This window comes from Megalobrama amblycephala, linkage group LG17 (assembly GCF_018812025.1).
Source record: "Megalobrama amblycephala isolate DHTTF-2021 linkage group LG17, ASM1881202v1, whole genome shotgun sequence".
Taxonomy (NCBI): domain Eukaryota; kingdom Metazoa; phylum Chordata; class Actinopteri; order Cypriniformes; family Xenocyprididae; genus Megalobrama; species Megalobrama amblycephala.
Genome location: NC_063060.1, coordinates 29,319,611 through 29,342,382, shown reverse-complemented (window position 1 = coordinate 29,342,382; position 22,772 = coordinate 29,319,611). Strand labels below are relative to the sequence as shown.

General features: G+C 36.3%; 1 protein-coding gene across 1 annotated transcript in view; it reads right to left on the bottom strand.

Moving 5' to 3' along the window:
* niban1b (niban apoptosis regulator 1b) overlaps positions 1-22,772 on the bottom strand; it is a 34,497-nt gene that overhangs the window by 4,989 nt on the left and 6,736 nt on the right. The window contains exons 2-8 of the mRNA XM_048164677.1: positions 10,850-10,980; positions 10,586-10,714; positions 10,380-10,494; positions 9,546-9,710; positions 4,865-4,980; positions 3,489-3,593; positions 2,981-3,143 (exon numbers count right to left, since the gene is read on the bottom strand). Of these exons, the coding sequence (XP_048020634.1) occupies positions 2,981-3,143; positions 3,489-3,593; positions 4,865-4,980; positions 9,546-9,710; positions 10,380-10,494; positions 10,586-10,714; positions 10,850-10,980 (924 nt within the window). The remainder of the gene's footprint in view (positions 1-2,980; positions 3,144-3,488; positions 3,594-4,864; positions 4,981-9,545; positions 9,711-10,379; positions 10,495-10,585; positions 10,715-10,849; positions 10,981-22,772) is intronic.

Below are 22,772 nucleotides of genomic sequence, written 5' to 3'. Positions count from 1 at the left end.
CCATTTTTTGAGCATTATTTTCATTTTTATTGAAAATAAATGTGAGCTCAGCAAAAGGCGGATTCGAACCCACGTCAATTGCATTAAGAGAAGTCTGTGAGCCTTACATGCTACTGCTGTGCCACTAAAGACATTGAATTCTATGTGTCTTTTTTAAAACTTGAGTGGCCCAATCAGACTTTGGTGGGCGGGTCTAGTGTTTGCCAACAAGGGACGCTATTAGCACTTAGTGTAAATAGACACTCTGAACTAGGAAATTGTATGACTAAATTGAAAGGCTGTAGTATGTAATGAAAATTAGTCATTAGCTGATACACAGTATTTTGGCAAAAATGTAACTCATTAAACACAACTGTAATGTAGTAACTAATTATTATTTTGCTTTAAACACATTATTCATGATAGCAAAAAGAAATAGTAGCACATAAAGGAGAAAATGATTCACTAACATTATTAAATATTAAAGAAACAATTATTATTCCACCTATGGTGTGCTCTTGAAATACAATAGGTTAATATGATTTTTGTGTTATGAAGGATTTTTTTTTTAATAATGCTACATTATTCTATACTGTATACAGCTATGGAAAAATTAAGAGACCACTTAACATTGATTTCTGAACTTGGAGTGGTCTCTTAATTTTTTCCATAGCTGTATATACTACCGTTCAAAAGTTTTGGGTTACTAAGATTTTTTTTTAATGTATTGAAAGAAGTCTTTTATGCTTACCAAGACTGCATTTATTATTGTTCTGATTTAATCTGTTTTAAATGGTCATTCATTCCTGTGATGGCAAAGATGAATTTTCAGCATCATTACTCCAGTTTTCAGCATACTGATTTGCTGCTTAAGAAACATTTCTCATTATTATTAATGTTAAAAACAGTTGTGCTGCTTAATATTTTTATGGAAACCATGATGTATTTTTTCAAATACAAAGTTCAAAAGAACAGCATTTATTTGAAATAGAATTTTTATAAATGTCTTTACGGTCACTTCTGATCAATTTTATGCCTCCTTGTTGAATAAAAGTATTAAAGGTGGACTGTTCAAAAACACTGTTTGGAAGTTAGCCGGGCCGACACCAACAACAAACGTGTAACCAATCAGCATTAGGGGGCGTATGGCGGTCAAGGAGACAGAACAAGCAAGAGAGAGATTTGAAAATTTTAAAAAAACAAAAAAAAACTGCAGAACGAGAGATGGGACACAATACAAAAGAGCTCAAAAGAATTTCACTGGAATTAAGTTTTATGACTGGGCAAGTGCTTTAGGACCCGCATTTATATTAGAAAAGCTTTCCAGCGCTGGAGAAAGCTAAGCGGGAAGGCCTGAAAACAGATGCGGGTGCTGCTTTGATTCCGCTTCACATGTGAGTAACACAGTTTTGAATGTCTGGAGCTGCTGTGCTGCTTACGACTAACAGTGAACACGTGTTTGTATTTACTCTTGTGTACTGTACGTTAATTTTTTGTGCTTCCTTGTTCGTTCATCAACTGCGCTTTATTTTTCATGAAGCATTTTGTAGCACGTCAGCTGTGATGAACAGACATCCACTCGCATTGCATGTGTAACAGTGGCCAGATAGTTAAAGGTCCCGTTTTTCGTGTTTTTTTGAAGCTTTGATTGTGTTTATAGTGTGCAATATAACATGTGTTCATGTTTCGCGTGTAGAAAAACACAGTATTTTTCACATAATATACTTATCTGTATACCGCTGTTTCCACTGTCATAAAAACGGGCTGATGACTTTCTTGTTCTATGAAGTCCCTCCTTCAGAAATACGTAACGAGTTCTGATTGTGCCAGCGGCTCCTGTGTTGTGATTCGACAGCAGCTTAGCGAACCTTGCCCGGAAAAGTCACGCCTCTTACCATAACGTGGAGATGCACGCGCTCAGTGTTATTGTAAACATGTCTTTAATTTTACCCTATCAATTTGAGCCGGAATCAGACCCGGTGATTGGACTGCGGGATGAAAATAACAGCGTTTCGACGACATGGCGACAAACACACTCTACAAACGCAACTCTTGTGTATTCCTGTGGGCGGAGGTTAGTCAAAAAACTGTTTTAGTGACGTCATTACAGAAGGAAGTAGAGGGATGTAGTCCAAACTGGCCGTTCGATGTAGGCGACTTCTGTTAAATAAAATATCTCGCTTGGCATTGAACTTTGAGCTTTAAAATTTTACAGATTTTATTTATACTCTAACAACAACATTACACACTAACTAAAGTTTGAAACATGGGATCACGAAGAACGGGACCTTTAAACCACTGCACACTCACGACCGCTAGAGAATCCGGTGTTTAGCATCGTTGTTAGTGCACTCGCCTCGCTTGCCAGAAGTGCTCGAGCCAGTGTTCCAGACCAACTCGGAGCAGGGTGGTTAGGATTGGAGTAGGGCTGTCAAACGATTAATCGTGATTAATCGCATACAAAATAAAAGTTTGAGTTTGCATAATATATGTGTGAGTACTGTGTGTAATTATTATGTATATATAAATACAAACAAATTAATGTATATAGTTAAGAGAAATATCTTATTTATGAACAAAATATTTTTATTTATATATAAGTTATATAAAATATAAATAAATACATATACTTGTAAATATTTCTCAAATATATACATGAATGTGTTTGTATTTATATATACATAATAATTACACACAGTACTCACACATATATTAGGCAAACTCAAACTTTTATTTTGTATGTGATTAATCACGATTAATCGTTTGACAGCCCTAGATTGGAGTGTGAGTTTTGGAGGCGGAGCAATGAAGAGAGGGGTGGGTTTGTTTGGGCTGATTTCAAATATCAACAATGTCCAACAGCATTGTTTAAAATCTACTTACCGCACCTTTAATCTTTTAAAAAATATCTTACTGACCTCAAACTTTTGAACGGTAGTGTAAAAAAACACAAAATGTAAGGGAACTGAACATTGTATATAGGACCGATATCTGTCCATACCTTGCAATTTAGTTTCCAGGAATGTTTGTGAGTTGATGATTTGGTCCATGTCAGAGCGGATGAGTGCCTCCTGCTGTTTGGTAGCATCTCTGCACTCATTTTTCAAACTCTCCAATCCTTCTCGCAGTTGTTCATGGACAAGCTCATAGGTTGCTTCCACTGTCTAACCACCAAAGGAAAAAAAATCAAAAACAGTAACATCCTAAATGTGGCCACCATAATCCCACTTCATTATGAACATAGAGCTGCCTTTGTCTACATGTTGCCCAATGGCAAAAAAAAAGTCCTTTTATAGAGCAGTGACCTCATCTAACTGGTACAATCTGTGAAAGAGAATTATGTTTCATGGTATAAAACATTTATTGTTTTGGGTGGTGTGGAGGCCAGAAAAACAATGGATTTATATATTCAGAATGGACCAGCCAAAATGTTGCCTGACTGTGACATTCAACACATAGTGTGTCAAAGATCTAAGAATAGATGTGAGGGGCATGCTGATCTCACTGACCACAAACCACACCCTCTTCCTCTCTGGCTTCTTTCCCTTCAGCTTGGGCAACAGCTCCGTCTGCAGCGAGGGCAGCAGCTCCTCCATCACCAGGTTAGCCAGCACCTGCAGAGATGCAGAGCGAGTCACTACGGAAGCCCGTGGTAGAATGAGAGTTGTAATGATACCGGACCGAGTCACAGACGAAAAAATATCCACATGGCATTGACTCATGGAGGAACAGTAAAAGTGTTGAATCACTGGTGTAATGTCACAGCAATGAATCAGTCCACAACAGACAGAATCATTATCAATGTTGTGCTGCTAATTATTTTTATGGAAACTCTTTTTTTTTTTTTGATGAACAGAAAGTTCAAAAGAACAGAATTAATTTGAAAAAGAAACCTTTTATAACATTATAAATGTCTTTACTGTCACGTTTGATCAATTTAATGTGACCTCGCTGAATAAAAGTATTAATGTCTTTAAAAACTAAATGGTAGAAGTTATGGTAATGTAATGTAATATAATGATTTAGTTTACAATATTTCATTTGTTTATTTATTTGAAAAGTAGAGGTCCTGATCACCTTCTCAGGATTTGTTTTGTGATAGTGACTGATTGCTAAAATAGCCTATTTATCATGTCTGTTTTCGGTTCTCATACACAACAACACCTTGTCCACCAAATTAGGGTTCAAAATGGGACCCAACAATAGTTAGAGGAAGGCAGAGGTGTTTCCTTGAGTGGCTACGGGACATCCTGTGAAAGACCCTGTTGTGATCTCAAGACAACAGGAGATTACAAGAGGAATTTTGGCACGAGGGACAATATATGAATAATTTGTTGTGTCCTCTAAGGCACGTATCACTATTAGATTTGTTCTACAAATGTGAATGGTCCAGTACCTCAAATCATGTGACGTATTGAGAAGAGGTGTGCCTAGTACTGAAATATATTCACCATGGCCCTCTGTAGTTTCTACTTATTAAATAACTTAATGTAAATGTAAATACTTAAATGTAACATTTTAAATATAAATTTATTAAATTAAATAGATATTAATAAATCTATCATATTTACATGTTCTTGTAGGCACACATTTAAAAATTTCAGTCAAGCATGAAATGACCAATGATCCACAAATGGGATGTTAACAGCATGACACTCATAAATCCCTGACCAGACCCTCTGTCCACACTCTCCCGCCTCTGACTGCACCAGTCTGCTGACCACACTATGACGTCCACCTAAGTCAGACTATTTGTTCATCTCTGTGGCCACTACATCAAAAAAGAACCATGACTCATCTGATTCATTCAAAAGAAGTGGAATCTGCTTTTCTGGAAACTCATTCAAAACATAGTTGTGAGTAATATGGAGACCAGGAGGCCCACCTCACAGTCACGGCCCATCAGCATATCCCATGATTCATAGTGGCCCTTCTCCTGCCTGTAGAAGTGAATGGCCTTGAGGAAAGCCTGCACTTCACATGCCATAGTCTTCAGATAATCTGCACATAATAGAGAGAAGAGAATAGTTTTGTCAGATAAATTGATTGTGTAATGAAGAATCATGTGAGCGCTTCTCAGAAACTTCTCTTTTCTGGTTTATGAAAACGAAAGGGAAAAAGACCAAGACACAAAAATAGCTTGGAATTACCAAGTATGATGCTGAAAAGAGAAAACTGAGAAACCCATCATAAATGACTTGTAATGTTAAATAAGGGATAAACAATGTCACTTTTACTGTTAAGGAGTAGCTAATTAAGTCCTGCAATACCACTAATGCAACTACATTTTACTTAGCTTACCTTTTTTCAAAAAAGCCATTAATAAGCTATTTTACCAAGCAGCGCGACAAAATGCTACATTGCTACTTTTAATGACACACTGTATTGTGGACTTAGATGAGGTAATAATAACACACTCACCTTAAACACATAAGTAGCATTGGGAAGACGATTCGTTTTAGTGAGTCGGTTCATTTGGATTGTTAATGTAAATGAACCAGTTCAAAAAGAAATGACACTGATTTGAGCTTCTGTGCAGAAGTCCCTGTGCATTCTCAAAATAAATATTTGAATGCTGCTCTTCCTTACTTTTTCGATTCAGTTTCATTAACTTTTTAGCTGTATTTAGAGTACATTCATCCGTTACCATAATCATAACCATAATCAAGATTCAATCAAAACCCTTACGGTTTAATAACCAAGTAGCTTTAAATTATATAAATTATTAGTAACATAAAAGATATTGTCCTCTTAAATACTTTTTGTAGTTTTTTTACCTTAATAATAAAAACTAACAAAAAAGAGTTTTTTTCAAGTGTGCTATTAGTACACTTCTTTTAAACTAAACTAAAATTATATAGATTATCTGGTAACACTTTATATTAAGGTACGGAAGAGGATTAGGGCCAAGCAATAATAAAAAAATAAAACCATCTCGAGATTAAAGTTGTTACATTTCGAGAAAAAACTCGTTAAATTTCGAGAAAAAAGTCGAAATAAAATGTTGAGAATAAAGTCATTTTTTCTCATAAAGTCATTAAATTATGAGAAAAAAGTTGTTAAATTACGAGAACAAATTCGTTAAATTATGAGAAAAATGTTAATTTTCGAGAAAAAAGTCGAGATAAAATGTTGAGAATAAACTCATTAAAATACAAGAAAAAACGAATTTGTTCTCATAATTTAACGTCTTTTTTCTTGTAATTTAATTAGTTTATTCTCAACATTTTATTTCAACTTTTTTCTCGAAATTCAACAACTTTAATCTCGAGATGGTTTTATTTTTTTATTATTGATTGGCCCTAATCCTCTTCCGTATTAAGGTGACATACAGTCAAACCAAAAATTATTCAGACATGTTTGATATTTTTGATATATTTTTACTAGTGGGTGCAGGATACTATAGTTCATTTATGTAAGTGAGGATAGCAAAATAAAGTAAACTGTGACATATTATACCCAAAAATTATTCATTCAGTGGACCACCAGTAAAATTTGGAACCAAAAATGATTCAGACACTTTGACCTGACCATGTTTTGCTTAAGTGTTATCTGACATAATTAAGATTATTTTTTTCTGACACAGTTTAACTCTGAGATCTTGTCATATTTTATTACCATTTTTTCTAAAACTATAGTGAATAAACTATATTAATGAATGAAATGTTCAAGGTGTCTGAATAAATTTTGGTTTGACTGTACTTAAACATTACTACATGTACTTACATTAGTAATAACAGTAAATTATGCATACTTACAAGTAACTAGCACTAAAACAAACCCTAACCTTAACATTATAGTAAGTACATGTAGTTAATTTATAGTACTTATTTGAGTAAGTACAATGTAACTACATCACCTTAAAATGAAGTGTAACTGAATATAAATTCGGACAACTTTTATGTAATTATCAGAGATATACTTAAAGTTTTACTTATGTACACTTGGCTTGCCTTATTGACAAGTATACAGGAAAGTCTAAGTATATTAGGCCAACACTTATACCTTTGACCAAGATATACTTAAGAAAAGTAAGAGTATACTTCAAAGTGTAAAAAACTTTTATAAACTAAAAAGTGGGCTAGAAGTATACAGCTGGTAAACTAAGGTATACCTTATAAGTTCGATTATATTATAGTTCACAGTAGGGATGTCCCGATCACGTTTTTTTGCCCTCGAGTTCGAGTCCGAGTCATTTGATTTTGAGTATCTACCGATACCGAGTCCCGATCCGATACTTCTATAATACATGAAAAAGAATAAAGAAGAGCGAAAAAAACAGATCCAGGAACAGTGCTTTTCAGGTTTTTCAGGAATCTAACAATCGTTTTCACGTACAGAAAATGGATAAAGTAATCAAATATAAAATATCACTGCATATTATCTTTACTGTATAAAATAAATAAAGATGAATCATTATTGAAGTTACAAAAACTATTCAGTCAAGAGCAGCGAGTGATTTCTTTGTTATTTGTTGTTTGATTTAACATTAAAAACAGGCAGCAGGAATAGTTTTTTTTCCCTATAAGACATGCACGATCCAGTACATATACTGTTACACATGCGCTGTCTTTCTCGACTGTTATACGTTCACTTAAGACATAACCGACTATGTTTGCTAGGATACTCGCTAAGACGGGCATGTTGACATAATTTTTGTATGAATTTGTCCGCTGAAGCGCAAGACTTGAAAGAGAACTCAGTATTTGCGCGCTGACTGAAATAAGCGTGTGCGCGCTTCGGATGAGCGCACACAAATCTTCTCACAGCGCGTGCGAGTTCTCTTTCGCGTCTTGTTCTTGAAGGTTTAAATCAGCAAGGCTTAAATGAGTTAGTTTAAACACAGACAGCAACGTGTGCTGTTCAGGTCTCACCTGCGCTCGCGCGCTATCAACACCAGGGTGATGACGGCGTAAATGACAGGACATTAGAGCATACGGCACTCGCAGTTAACAGTTTACAAAGAGTGACTGTTTTGTCCACGCTTTCTGATTATCGTTGTTGTAACGTTTTGCGCATCCATCGACTGAAACATACATTCTCTGAACTCTGTCTGTTTTCCACGTTGCTATTTTAAACAAACCATATTAACCAATAGATGCGTCGTCATTCGAGATGGACCGCGGTGCAAGTGCGTACCTAACCGTAAGTGGAGAACCGTAGGGTTCGATTTTTTACTGAGAACCGTTGCACATAATACATATATATCCGAGTCCTGATCGGGAGGTAACGTCCGATTCCGATCGAGTCTGAAACCACGTGATCGGGCCCGATTTCCGATCACGTGATCGGATCTGGACATCCCTAGTTCACAGTAGCTGCAATAAAAACTAGTTGTGTATTTAAAGTTTACTACTGTTACACTTAAAGTACACTTAAAAGTATACTTCTATAAACTAAAAAGTGGGCCAGTTTAGTCCCAGTAGTATTAAAATAAGACACTTACAAATATACTACTAGTACATTAATTTTATTATACTACATAAAGTATACTTGGAAAATATGATTGAACTATACTTAAGTTTACTTTATAAAATTAACTTTAAGTATACTTCTTTTTGTAAGGTTAGTATGGATATAGTTTAACTACTTTACATTATAAGTAGCTAGCTTGGCAAGCAGTGTTGCCAAGTCCACAGTTTTGGGCTACTTTTAAGTTGTTGCCGTGGGTAAAAAAATTCCACTGATTGATGTCCACCCCCGTACATACAATTTCGGAGCCCCCAAAACACCCCACAGATGTAAATTCAGTGGAGAATTCGGCCACCCAATGGAGAATATCGCATTGAGCTATTTTTTGTTTGTTGCACAGACCTGGCAAACCTGTTGGCAAGTTACAGTTTTGTAGTAGCTTTCCCAACACTGCTAACATCCACAATCATTAGTGCTGCTTTGCTATCTATCTAAGATATCATAACTATTATTATTATTTTGCATAATAAGGGTTTGAGATTTGACCCTTAACTCTTTTCTAATTGAAACTTACAGCTTACGATAACAGACAACAAAAGTGAAAAAAAAAGTTATGTGTAACATAAAAATAATCTTTACAACAGTATTATTTTATTTTGTGTTGGTGGTTAACTCTCCTCTTACCCAGTACGTAAAGCATGAAGGTGTGAAGAGTTTTTTTTTTTTTTTTTCAGTTGTATGTGTGATGAAGTAGAACATTATTGCACACAGTTTCATGCACTGCAGAGGCCGTGTAACCGCTAAGCGACAAGTATGCAGGAAGAGAGCTTTGCAATTCTGGATATTATTAGTGTATCACCATGACCACCACAGAAAAACACTAGTAAACTGATGAGAGAGCAGAGCAGCTTGAGGTATCCTCTGATCAGCCTCACTACTGTAATATAGCAAGTGTTGAGGCTTGATTTTGGGTGGGTGTACAGAAAATTAGTCAGAATGACCTCAAGAAGTACTTTCAAATTGAGTAAACTAGAAATTATGTAGGAATTAAATATTTCCCAGTGGGTCTAAGTTATGAATTTAATCAAATATACCACAAACAACATTAAAAAAAAAAAGTACACTCTGAGACAGAGTGAGAACTGATCTGTTACCTTGGTTCTGATGACGAACGCAGTCGTTCAGGATTGAGACAAAGCGGGCCCGCTTCTCCTCCTGCTGGAAACAGAAGTACGAGTCTCGTCTGTAAGGCAGTCTCAGGTACACAGGAAGCGGACCGGGAACTGCCACCACAGGAACAGAGGGCTCTTCCTTAGAACCTGAACAACACACAAAGGCTGCATCTGAAATTGCATACTTCTCTACTATATAGTAGGCGAAAAAATATGTGACAAAAGAAGTATGTCCGAATTCACAGTACTCAGAAGGTACCCCGGATGACCTACTTCTTCTGGCGAGATTCTGAAGTGTGCGTACGATGGACAATTTATTATCCCATGAGGCCACAAGAGAGGATTTGTGAATGGCAGTGAAGTGACACAACTGATGCTGGTACAGAATGTAGTACTAGTGTTGCCAGATTGGGCGGTTTTGAATTTGATTGTGCGGGTAAAAATTGGTTTGGGTGGGTGGACAATATTTTGTCTGGTTTGGGGTCAGTTTGGTGGTTTTCAAACATCTAAATTGATGTATAAAAGTGATGAATAAAATTCTATCACGTTATTTTGAAAGTTAAAGTTTTGGGCTTGTTAAGTTTTTTGTTGGAGTAGGCGGGTTTTTGTGAGCTTTTGGGCTGGAAATCATCCACCCAAACCTCCAACAGTGTGTAGTACGTCCAGATTACATTCATACTATACACATTCATACTATATAGAATGTACTTTTTTAGCGGTCACAAAGTAATTACTTATTCAAAATAATGGTTGCAGCCAAACACTCATTCCAACAGGAAGAAAGAAATCAGAATGTGAAACTAGACAAACACTCACCATTAAGATCGGGAAAGGCCTTGTCTACGATGGCAGTGTATTTTTCCTCTGAGGTCAATACAGCGCCTCCTGTTGGCAGGAGTTTGTGGCGTGCAGGGGTTCCCTTTGTATAAGACTAGATGCATAAAATATAACAGAATCATGAGCATGTTCTATCATAACAAGTGGATTTTACATGATAATGATCAAAGATAACATTTACAGACCTCCTGGCTATCATGTAGCTCTAGGCTATAGTCAGCACGGACTACAACAAATCGCTCTCTCCACTTTCTGTTGTCATCAAAGTAAAGCATGCTGTCCTTGTACAGGACTTCTGAGGCCTGCGGAGGTTCCTGGAAGTGAAACATACTAGAATCAGTGAGAGTTAGACTCTGCAACATCATAAATCAGATAACACTGACACTGTACAGTAAGTGAGAGTGCAATAAAATCACCACATTAGTTGATGTTGTCAATATAAAATTTACCTTCTGTTTGAGGAGCTGGGCCTGTCCTGCTCTGTGCTGCTCCACCTCATCCTTCAGATGGCAAAAGAAGGCAACACAGCTTTGCCTTCTGTAATGAGGACTAAAGTTCTTCAGCTCAGCCTCTGTCCGGCCTACACACACATGAATGATCAGATTACCCTTGTGAAAAAAGAAGTGCCATAAACTTGTAGTGTACTCCAAATTTGTACTTGCAGATATTACAATATTAAAGGTGCCCAAGAATGCTTTTTCACAAGATGTAATATAAGTCTAAGGTGTCTCCTGAATGTGTCTGTGAAGTTTCAGCTCAAAATACCCCATAGATTTGTGCACAAAAATATTCTCGTCGTTTCATAAAATTAAGGTTGAACTACTTTGGTCACATGGACTATTTTAACAATGTCTTTACTACCTTTCTGGGCCTTGAAAGTGGTAATTGCGATGCTTTCTATGGGAGATCAGAAAGCTCTCAGATTTCATCAAAAATATCTTAATTTGTGTTCCGAAGATAAACGAAGGTCTTACTTGTGTGGAACGACATGAAGCTGAGTAATTAATGACAGAATTTTCACTTTTGGGTGAACTAACCCTTTAAGTGTACTTAGAGTACACTTTCATCACTATTTCTTAACACACTTCAATGCATTTTTAAAATGTTTGCTTTGTAGTAATGTCAAATTAAGTTACTAAAATATTAAAGCACATGTAAAGTACTATAATCCTAAGTGTACTATGGTATTTTATATTACATTTGAAATACTAGTACCAGAATTACCCTAGCCCTGTTGATCCAAAATCCAGGCAGTAAATTTTAATGAACCAAGATACTACATTTATTTCAGTATTTATTAATAATATTTAAATATTTAAACAATTAAAACAGTTGTTTTAACACCTGTTTACACATATTTATGAACAGCATGCTAGCATAAAATTCATACTTTTCTGCCATATCTTTATATACAAAAATACTAAGTGTAGTATACTAGTATATTTTTCCGAAATCAGTTAGAGCTTTTGAAGCATGCACGACAAGGGACTGGCAATATGACAAAAGTTTTATATAACACTATAAGAAATTGTTCTTTACAATAATGATATATATCACAATATATACTTTTCATGTGGTTTGATTCGTGACAGTTGTCAAAGTTAATACAGTAAGATCATACATATTATTGTTCTTGACTCTAAGGGAGTTGACAGACAGTGACTCATTCCAGAAAGACTGAGGCATCTTTACCACTTCACTGCACTGCCAAAATAACATGGCACAGACTGCAGGCCATTTCAGAATTATTCCACTGTGCAACCTAAATTCAAAACTTTATTTGCAACAACTCTTGAGCTTGGATCCCAATTTCCTAAGATTTTAAGGGAAAATATCCTTTGATTTCACTAGGAAATATTATTTTCTGCCAAGGAGTAAATAGTATAGAATTCTGATTGCCTGGATGAAGTTCTGCTCAGCCACTGGTGGCTGAATAATATGTAATTTACGGTGCTCATTAGACACGCTATATTAACCATTACCAGTGCTTTACAAAACAGTGTCTGATACAGTTTAGAAAATGACAGATTACTACTGACTTGTGGTCCACTTATGGTCCCCATGATGTTTCTGATCAAACAGTTGGTTTGGGATTACAAAAAGGGATGTTGTTGAGTATTAAAGTCCCCCTGCAGTCAATAATTTTATCTCTTAAAACTCATCTTTTGTAATCTAAATGACATATTTAAACAGTTTTCCTGGGAAAATAATTACTTCATGACTTAAAAAAGCTTGACTGAAACTATAAAGTGCCCCAGGGATGACGCGTTTTTGTAGGCCAACCCGGAAGTTAGCCGTGCACGGGTTCCCTCGGTTGAAAGCAAAGTCCCTTTAAGACAAGTCATTTCACTCGGCGGCCATCTTTGAAACGCCTCTTGGGCATCCTGGGCATCATGCAATCTCTTTGAATGGGGAAACATCAAACTCTCCAAAATTGTTCACCAACCTTACGATTAAATTTCATATTTGAAATCACCAATGAAATCTAACAACCGGCTCATAAATTTAGTTTCTAAATGCTTGAATCATGCCAAAAAAACTGTATTTTTCAGGCTGGATCAAGCTAATGCGCATGCGCAGACCTAAATGCGCATCTCCAAGATAATCTTTACAAGTGAACACAACATTTATAGATTTTGAAGCCTAAATAAAGCCGTCAGATATAAAAGGCTAACAGTAGGCTATAAACGGACTACAGCACGCCATGGTTGCGGATCAACGTCGTCACCACCAAGCTTCCTCAAACTTTATTTAGAAAACAGCTTTATTTAAAAACATGCTCGCTGATTATGCTGTTATGAATACTTATCCACTTTTTCATGAGAAATGCTGTCCAAATGTCCCGTTTTTATTGATGACGTCTAAAGTCCCCGCCAAAGGAAGTAGTCCCTTTTAGCAATTTGTTAGCAACCGCCGATTTTAAGATCACAAGTGGGTTATAACTGGTGTGTTTTATGTCATAGATCAAAACGTGAAAGTATTTAGAGGCTTTGTTAACCACAGACCTTATTTCAGGCGATTTAGCAAAAACCCATTCAAAAAACCCATAAGTTGCGTCCCAAATGAGGCACTATACACTATGCACTTGTGCACTATGCACTCATCCATGTAGTGCATGAATTGTATAAGGTTATTTTGTCATTTAACAATGGAGTCAGATCCTCCCTTCCCCTCCACTACGTAATTAAAGCTGCCGAGAGTCACTTCGAGTGCACGAAGTGTCCAACATTCCACACTTCGTTTTTTCCGTTAATTTAGTGCATCATCCGGGTATTTAAAGTGCACTTTTTCTTTTTGGAATTTTCTGTGTGAACGCACTACTCGCACTATTTATACTTAAAAACGTCATAGAATAGTGCACAAGTACGCGAATTGGGACGCACCTATAGACTTGACGGCGTTGGAACCGGAAGTCCTAAAATGCTAACTCGCTTCCAGATTTTGCCTACAAAAATGCGTCATCCCTGAGGCACTCTATACACCCTTACTTCATTAAGTAACGCCAAAGACTATAGAATAACACAAGACTTGTCACTCGTATTGTTTTGAATGGGAGAAAGTGTAACGCGCAATATGGCGGAATAAGCCCCGCCTTCTAAATAAGAGCCAATCGCCGACTGGTAAAGTCATCGCGTCACTTCAGCGGCCGTTAGAATCACCGGCTTCTATAGAAACAGTCAGACGCGCGCCTCCAAAGAGACGCGCATTTAGGTCTGCGCATGCGCATTAGTTTGATCCAGCCTAAAAAATAGTTTTTTTTTGTCATGATTCGAACATTTAGAAACTAAATTTATGAGCCGGTTGTTGTTAGATTTCATTGGTGATTTCAAATATGAAATTTAATCGTAAGGTTGGCAAACAGTTTTGGAGAATTTGATGTTTCCCCATTCAAAGAGATTGCATGATGCCCAGGATGCCCGAGAGGCGTTTCAAAGATGGTCGCCGAGTGAAATGACTTGTCTTAAAGGGACTTTAGTAATGCTGAGGCATGAATATGCAAATTAGCCCCGCCTTCACTCAATCACACCAGCTCAGAATACCTGATCCACTCTGTCAACTTTACTGTGGTAAACGCTGCACAATGACAAGTGGAAATATTGGTTTAATTCATCCAAATATATTTGAACCAGAAACTGTTCAAGAAATGATACAGGCTCGTATGAATGTGTCAGAATTGTAATGAGTTTCATGTATCACTCTCCACAACACCGGACACATAACGGTAATTGATATGATTAGCCTTTGTCTTGACTACATTATCAAACAGCTAATAATGTTTTGCTAATGTTACACAAACCGTGTTCCCGTTCGCCATCTCAGTGTCAGGCAGCTGCCTTCTAAAAATCAATATGCTTTGAACATCATAAAAAGTCGGTGGAGAAAGACATACAGTTCATCATGACTTCGTAATATATACGGCATAATTCATCTACTATATGCAATATTTCCTGTCTGTGTTTTTGTGCTCACTATGTCCTCAGAGCATGATAGGAATTATAGGAAAAGCCCTGCCCCACACGTTGATGAGATTGGTTGCATTTCTGTGATGGTTTCAAACCGAAGATTGGTGGTTTCAAACCACGTTTTTGAGACTGTCTGGTAAACAGTTTTAAGGAGAAAATACTCAGCAATGGTGTTGATAGATGAATTTGCACATGGTTTGTCTTAAAGTAGGCTATATTAAAATCACCACTTAGACATATAAACAACATTAAAAACTTGATTTTCACCAAAGGCGGTCTTTAAAAAAGTGTAGTCATGCAGTGTTCTGCCTTCTCTGCACAATGAGTGTTAATCAGAGGTCTAAGTGGAACAATATATTTATCAGTAAAGATTCACTGTGGGCCTGATATATCAAGTAACCATCACTGATCTCACCTGCTAAAACTTTTTGGCAACTTGTCATCATTGTGTGGAGTTATTCAAGACATTATTTAAAAACCTGAATAAATTGTCAGACTTATGCTGTATACAATTTCTTTGTGTAAGGAAACTATCAGAAATCATTAGTCATGGATAATCCTTCCAGTTCATTTGAGACTGAACGATTTGTTCATAAATCCTAGTTATTGATTTCAACTGACTGACTCAGTGATCTCAACTGATTTAAGTTTCTTTTTTCTACACATTAATCTCACATGACTTCGGAATATTTAAAATATAGCACATGAGTCATAAGGAATTCTTATATGGTGCTTTGTTGTCCTGTTTTGGAGCTTAACAAACAGATAAACTGTTGTTGTGCAGAACAGATTCTCCAAAATACACAATCATACAATAAACAAATGAATAAAGACTTATTAAAATTTAAATTCTTAATTTTAGGTTAATTATTACTTTAATTCAGCTAAATGGGAGTGAATTTGGATATAAAATTACACAAAAAGTATAATCAATTCCTGCTTTTGATATTCACGACCCATTATAAACTCGGTACAAATATAACAAGCTTTGTAGGGCTGCAACGATTAATCGCGATTAATCGTTTGCAAAATAAAAGTCTGTGTTTACGTAATATATATGTGTGTGTTCTGTGTATAATAATTATGTATATATAAATACACACACATTCATGTATATATTTAAGAAAAATGTTATATTTATATATAAAATATTTATGTTCATATGTAATATAAAATATATATAAATATATATATTTATAATACATGCATATATTTCTAAACTTTATACCTGTATGTGTGTGTATTTATATATACATAATTATTATACACAGAACACACACATATATATTACATAAACACAGACTTTTATTTTGCAAACGATTAATCGCGATTAATCGTTGCAGCCCTAAAGCTTTGATGACTGATGATCAGAAAATAAGTTAAGTATTGAAAAGAACAGCTGAACATCAGTTAAAAAATAAAATGCATATGAAATGTGTTACTGCATTCTTATAGTTTTGGAATAAAATAATATTAAGGGAGTCTTAAGGGAGTTTTCCTTAGTATTAGAGTTCAGGGACTTTGATGTAAAGTTGTTTTTAAAGGTGCTGTACAAATGGACTGACTTGAGTTGAATTAAGTGAGTTAGAGAACAGACAACTGCTCTGAGGAGGGCAGGGAGATGAGATAGTGGTTTCCTGTGAGGACTCAGACATACACACACACACACGCACACACACACGCACACACACTTGTGCTAAGAGCATGGCCGTTGTAAATCCTAGACAACTCAGCAAATTTTACTTTCTAAAAGACACAGAAGCTATAAAACATACCACAACACCTCTCTAACCATGTACTGCCATTGTACAGTCAGTACTAATAGCGCTGCACCAGTGCACTAAGCATTATGCTATTGTATCACTGTCCAGATTCAGGTTTGAAACATGTACAGGTTTGAAACATGAAAAGGTACAAGAGAGTAAAAGGGCATTCAAATGAGGACAAATCTACTACACATCTTTGAATACACACAATGTTTATGTTTGTCCTCGGCATCCTTTCATCTGACTGCTAGTGGACTGAGATTTCAAGCAGCTACTAGTGATGATGGAATCTCTATATGGCAGTGGGCCTTTCTTGGTAAGTGGTGTAATTAAACATAATCAGTGCTATTACAGGCCTTATGTAATTGCAGGATGTATTGATGCAGATAAATCCTACACCGTCAAGGAAACAGAGAGAAAAAGCTAAAATATGTATTGAGGTTTATATTTATATATATAGTACAGTCCAAAAGTTTGGAACCACTAAGATTTTTAATGTTTTTAAAAGAAGTTTCGTCTGCTCACCAAGGCTACATTTATTTAATTAAAAATACAGTAAAAAACAGTAATATTGTGAAATATTATTACAATTTAAAATAACTGTGTACTATTTAAATATATTTGACAAAGTAATTTATTCCTGTGATGCAAAGCTGAATTTTCAGCATCGATACTCCAGTCTTCAGTGTCACATGATCCTTCAGAAATCATTCTAATATGCTGATTTGCTGCTCAATAAACATTTATGATTATTTTCAATGTTGAAAACAGTTGTGTACTTTTTTTTTCAGGATTCCTTGATGAATAGAAAGTTCAAAAGAACAGCATTTATCTGAAATACAAAGCTTCTGTAGCATTATACACTACCGTTCAAAAGTTTGGGGTCAGTAAGAATTTTTATTTTTATTTTTTTGAAAAGAAATTAAAGAAATTTATACTTTTATTCAGCAAGGATGCATTAAATCAATCAAAAGTGGCAGTAAAGACATTTATAATGTTACAAAAGATTAGATTTCAGATAAACACTGTTCTTTTGAACTTTCTATTCATCAAATAATCCTGAAAAAAAATATTGTTCACAAATATTTTGTACAATTGTACACAATAAATGTTTCTTGAGCAGCAGATCAGCATATTAGAATGATTTCTGAAGGATCATGTGACACTGAAGACTGGAGTAACGATGCTGAAAATTCAGCTTTGCCATCACAGGAATAAATTACTTTGTGAAATATATTCAAATAGAAAACGGTTATTTTAAATTGTAATAATATTTCACAATATTACTGTTTTTACTGTATATTTAATTAAATAAATGTAGCCTTGGTGAGCAGATTAAACTTCTTTTAAAAACATTAAAAATCTTAGTGGTTCCAAACTTTTGGACTGTACTGTATATATATATATATATATATATATATATATATATATATATATATATATATATACACACCACTATATACACCACTGTTCAAAAGTTTGGGGTCGGTAAGATTTTTTAATATTTTTGAAAGTCTCTTAGACTCACCAAGGCTGCATTTATTTGATCAACAATATGGTAATAACTGTAATATTGTGAAATATTATAATTTAAAAGAACTGTTTTCTATCTGAATATATATTAAAATGTAATTTATTCCTGTGATGAATTTTTTCAGTCTCACATGATCCTTCTGAAATCATTTTAATATGGTGATTTGCTGCTCAAAAACCATTTCTTATCATTATTAATGCTGAAAAGAGAGCTGCTTAATATTTTTTAGGATTTTTTGATTCATAGAAAGTTAGACAATATGGCATTTATTTATATTTATTTTGTAACATTATCAATGTTTTATAACTGTCATTTTTGATTAATTTAATGTCCTTGCTGAATAAAAGTATTAATTTCTGTAGTATTAACTCCATGACCCCAAACTATATATTTCTTAATCAACATATAAACAGACAAACAACAGATAAGGGGGCAGATGGTCAACGATAAACAGAATGTGAAATGTATTATGTCCAATGATGAGTTAAGCAGATCTGTGGGTCTCCCGTGTCGATTCATAAATACAGAGTGTTTTCTCAACTGTTTTGCAGACAGCAGAATGGCTATGTGCACATCTGTACTATAACTTAAGTCTTAAACTTCCCTTCATCTCTCCACACACAAACAGGTTTTTAAATAGCCCCCGTCCAGTTTCTCCCATGATCATTATATCCTCACAGAGGATAGTGTCTGGGACTTCAGTTTTGTTGGTTTATATGTCCCTTATCCTTTGCCCTACATAAGTGTGTTCCTTTGATGCAGGAAAGAGCAGGGAGAAAGAAAGGCAATTGTTACCCACCCTTATGTCAAATCTCTTTTGGACAACAAAAACTTCTGAAACAATATATTATGCACGCAATCATGTGACCGAAAGAAAAGAAAATCTCATTGCACTGACACTGCTTTTGGTGGCACAATTATTTACTAACAAAGCCGAAATTTTCACTCTAAAAAATGCTGGGTTAAAAACAACCCAAGTTGGGTTGAAAATAGACAAACACAGAGATTGGATTGTTTTAACCCAGCAGTTGGGTTAAATGTTTGCCCAACCTGCTGGGTAGTTTTATTTAACTCAACCTTTTAAAAAATAAATTACTGTATTGCTTGCTTAATATCAACCTAAATTGTTGGAAATTAACATTTATAATTAAGTATAATGAATCATAATTCAACAACAAACATTTACTAAAGTGCTTATTAAAAAATGTTCACCTTTTGATTATTATGGTTGCCTCTAGTAATTATGTGTCTGATTTTTAATTTTCAACCTATTTTGGATTCATTTTAAGCCAGCTATATAGTAATTTTTAAAACAATAGTTGGGTTAAATAAAACTGCCCAACACTTTGGGCAAACATTTAACCTCAGCTGCCTCGGAAGTTAGCTGCGCTTGTGTTGCAGGAAATGACTTGGGTTAAAAACAACCCAGTCGCTGGGTTTGTCCATTTTCAACCCAGCGTGGGTTGTTTTTAACCCAGCATTTTTTAGAGGGTAGAATTAAGCATCTATGTCATATTTGTTATGTGTGAAGTGAAGTCATTTCCTGCAACACAAGCGCAGCTAACTTCCGAGGCAGCTGTGAAATCAAGCAAAAGGTTCAGCACAAACGTTACACCTCAGATGCGGGCCAATGATTTAAACTACCATCTGAAACTGAAAATGGAAAGAATAGCGCTTTCCATTCTCTATCTACAGATGTCACAGTGGGACTGGAAAAAGGTTTTCTTTATGGACATATTTCAAAATGTCCTACATTTAGCTGACAGCCTGAGATGCTGCCAATACATGACATTTATGTAGCAGAACAACCAACAGATAAAAATGACAGTAATATGCAGAATTTTTAAGCAAACTGAGTGTTTGCATTGAACTGCTGCTTTCTCAGTGCCGTGCAACAACGTTTGGCAGAACCTGTTTCTCTCACAGCTGAAAATATAGTTTTAAGTACCCAAAATGGCTTAAGTTAAAAGGTGTAGGAAATATTTCAACAACTCATAAAAACAATGAAGAACCTTTAACATCCATTGAAACTTTCCATTGCAAAATAGTGGGAAAAAAGTTATTACATGTATATATAAAATGGTTCTTTTAAGAACGGACCACTGAAATGTTCATTGGGGAACCCAATATGGCATCGCTGTGAAAACCCCCTTTTGGAACCTTTATTTTCAAAAGTGAGCATGCAGCCCAAATAGCTTGCAATACAATTTTAGAGAGCCAACTAATTACACTTTATTGTATTTTTTTACAGCATTTTACAATGTTTTACTAGCCACACTACTTGTCTAACTCTTGTTGATGTTTAAAAGTATCAGAGCAGAGTTATAAGTCCAGTGGTTTGGATGACCAGCAGAGAGTCTGCTTTTCCCATCACCTCTTGGCCTGCAGAGCAGATCTGAAGCATGAAACGCCCAAAAAGGGAGACAGCTCCATAACTAACATATCAGATTGTAGCGCTCTCTTTCACTCTCCACTGTCCCTCTAGTCCAAACTGAAAAATAGTGTGTGGTTCAGCAAAAGTGAGAAGTTCTTGGAGGAGCTACATTATTCTGTCAGTGTGGGCTTATGAGGAGGCTGTTTCAGTCCTTAATAGTTTTGAATCCAAACTGTAATGTGGCAAGCTTGTCACTCAGTAAAGACAAGTCTGAGGCCACAGTGAAAACCTGATTGATTTTAACATGGAAATATAAAAAGTAAGATAAATATACAAGATGCTCTTTGGATAATCTCAAATCTTACTGAAGAAAATTATCATCAGGTCTGAGGTCAACAGTTCATGCAGCTCGAGTGCTGCTGTCATTAAAGCAAAAGAGAGGCGTTCCAAAATAGTAAATACCAAAGACAAATTTCAATTCAACTATTCACTCAAATTGTTATGCTGATAAAATCAACAGCAGAGGTGGTGTTCTGTTAACTCCCATAAGCCAAAGCAATGAGATGTTGAGGCTGAGGTAAAAAACTTGAAACCTTCGTCAGTTCAGAATGAAGGTGTGGTGAAGTTGTGATAGAGTGACACGTGTAGCAGATTTGTTTGAGTGTGTATGTCAGGTGTGTGAATCATGAAATGAATCCGAGAGGGTGTGGGTCAGAGGGAGGCTTTTGAGCTGTTCTCCACTGGAGGTTTGCTCTCATTCCTCCTTTCAGAATCAAACTGATTCACTGACTAATACTCCTCCCAACAGCAGAAACACACCAGAGACGTTTTTTTCAAAACCTCTTAACGTCTTGCCCAACACCGTTTCTTCATATGAATGATACCTCAAAATGTTTGACTTGTGTGCTATTATGTTTCTAAGCGATTAAATTTATGATTTTCACCTGCATGGCAGACTATAAACAGGGGGAATAAATCTTTTAGATTTACATTGAAGGAAGAACCTGAGCCAGAATGCCATAAAGACTTAGGTGGGCTCTTTTGTCTTGGAACAATAACCACCCGGAAAACCTTTAGCAATCACCTACAACACTTTAGCATATATCAAGGCCTTGGCAATACCTTGAACACTCAAAAAAACACAGAACACCATAGCACAGGCTCCAGCAGCCCTGCGACCCTACAGAGGATAAACAGTTTGGATGGATGGATGGATGGATGGAACACCCTAGCAACGCCCTAGTTAACACCCTGAACATCCTAAAGAAAACACATAAACACCATAGCATAGGCTCCAGCAGCCCTGCGACCCTACAGAGGATAAACAGTTTGGATGGATGGATGGATGGATGGATGGATGGATGGAACACCCTAGCAACGCCCTAGTTAACACCCTGAACACCCTAAAGAAAACACATAAACACCATAGCATAGGCTCCAGCAGCCCTGCGACCCTCCAAGAGATAAACGGTGGATGGATGGATGGATGGATGGAACACCCTAGCAACGCCCTAGTTAACACCCTGAACACCCTAAAGAAAACACATAAACACCATAGCATAGGCTCCAGCAGCCCTGCGACCCTACAGAGGATAAACAGTTTGGATGGATGGATGGATGGATGGATGGAACACCCTAGCAACGCCCTAGTTAACACCCTGAACACCCTAAAGAAAACACATAAACACCATAGCATAGGCTCCAGCAGCCCTGCAACCCTCCAGAGAATAAACGGTTTGGATGGATGGATGGAACACCCTAGCAACGCCCTAGTTAACACCCTGAACACCCTAAAGAAAACACATAAACACCATAGCATAGGCTCCAGCAGCCCTGCAACCCTCCAGAGAATAAACGGTTTGGATGGATGGGTGGAACACCCTAGCAACGCCCTAGTTATCACCCTGAACACCCTAAAGAAAACACATAAACACCATAGCATAGGCTCCAGCAGCCCTGCAACCCTCCAGAGAATAAACGGTTTGGATGGATGGGTGGAACACCCTAGCAACGCCCTAGTTATCACCCTGAACACCCTAAAGAAAACACATAAACACCATAGCATAGGCTCCAGCAGCCCTGCAACCCTCCAGAGAATAAACGGTTTGGATGGATGGGTGGAACACCCTAGCAACGCCCTAGTTATCACCCTGAACACCCTAAAGAAAACACATAAACACCATAGCATAGGCTCCAGCAGCCCTGCAACCCTCCAGAGAATAAACAGTTTGGATG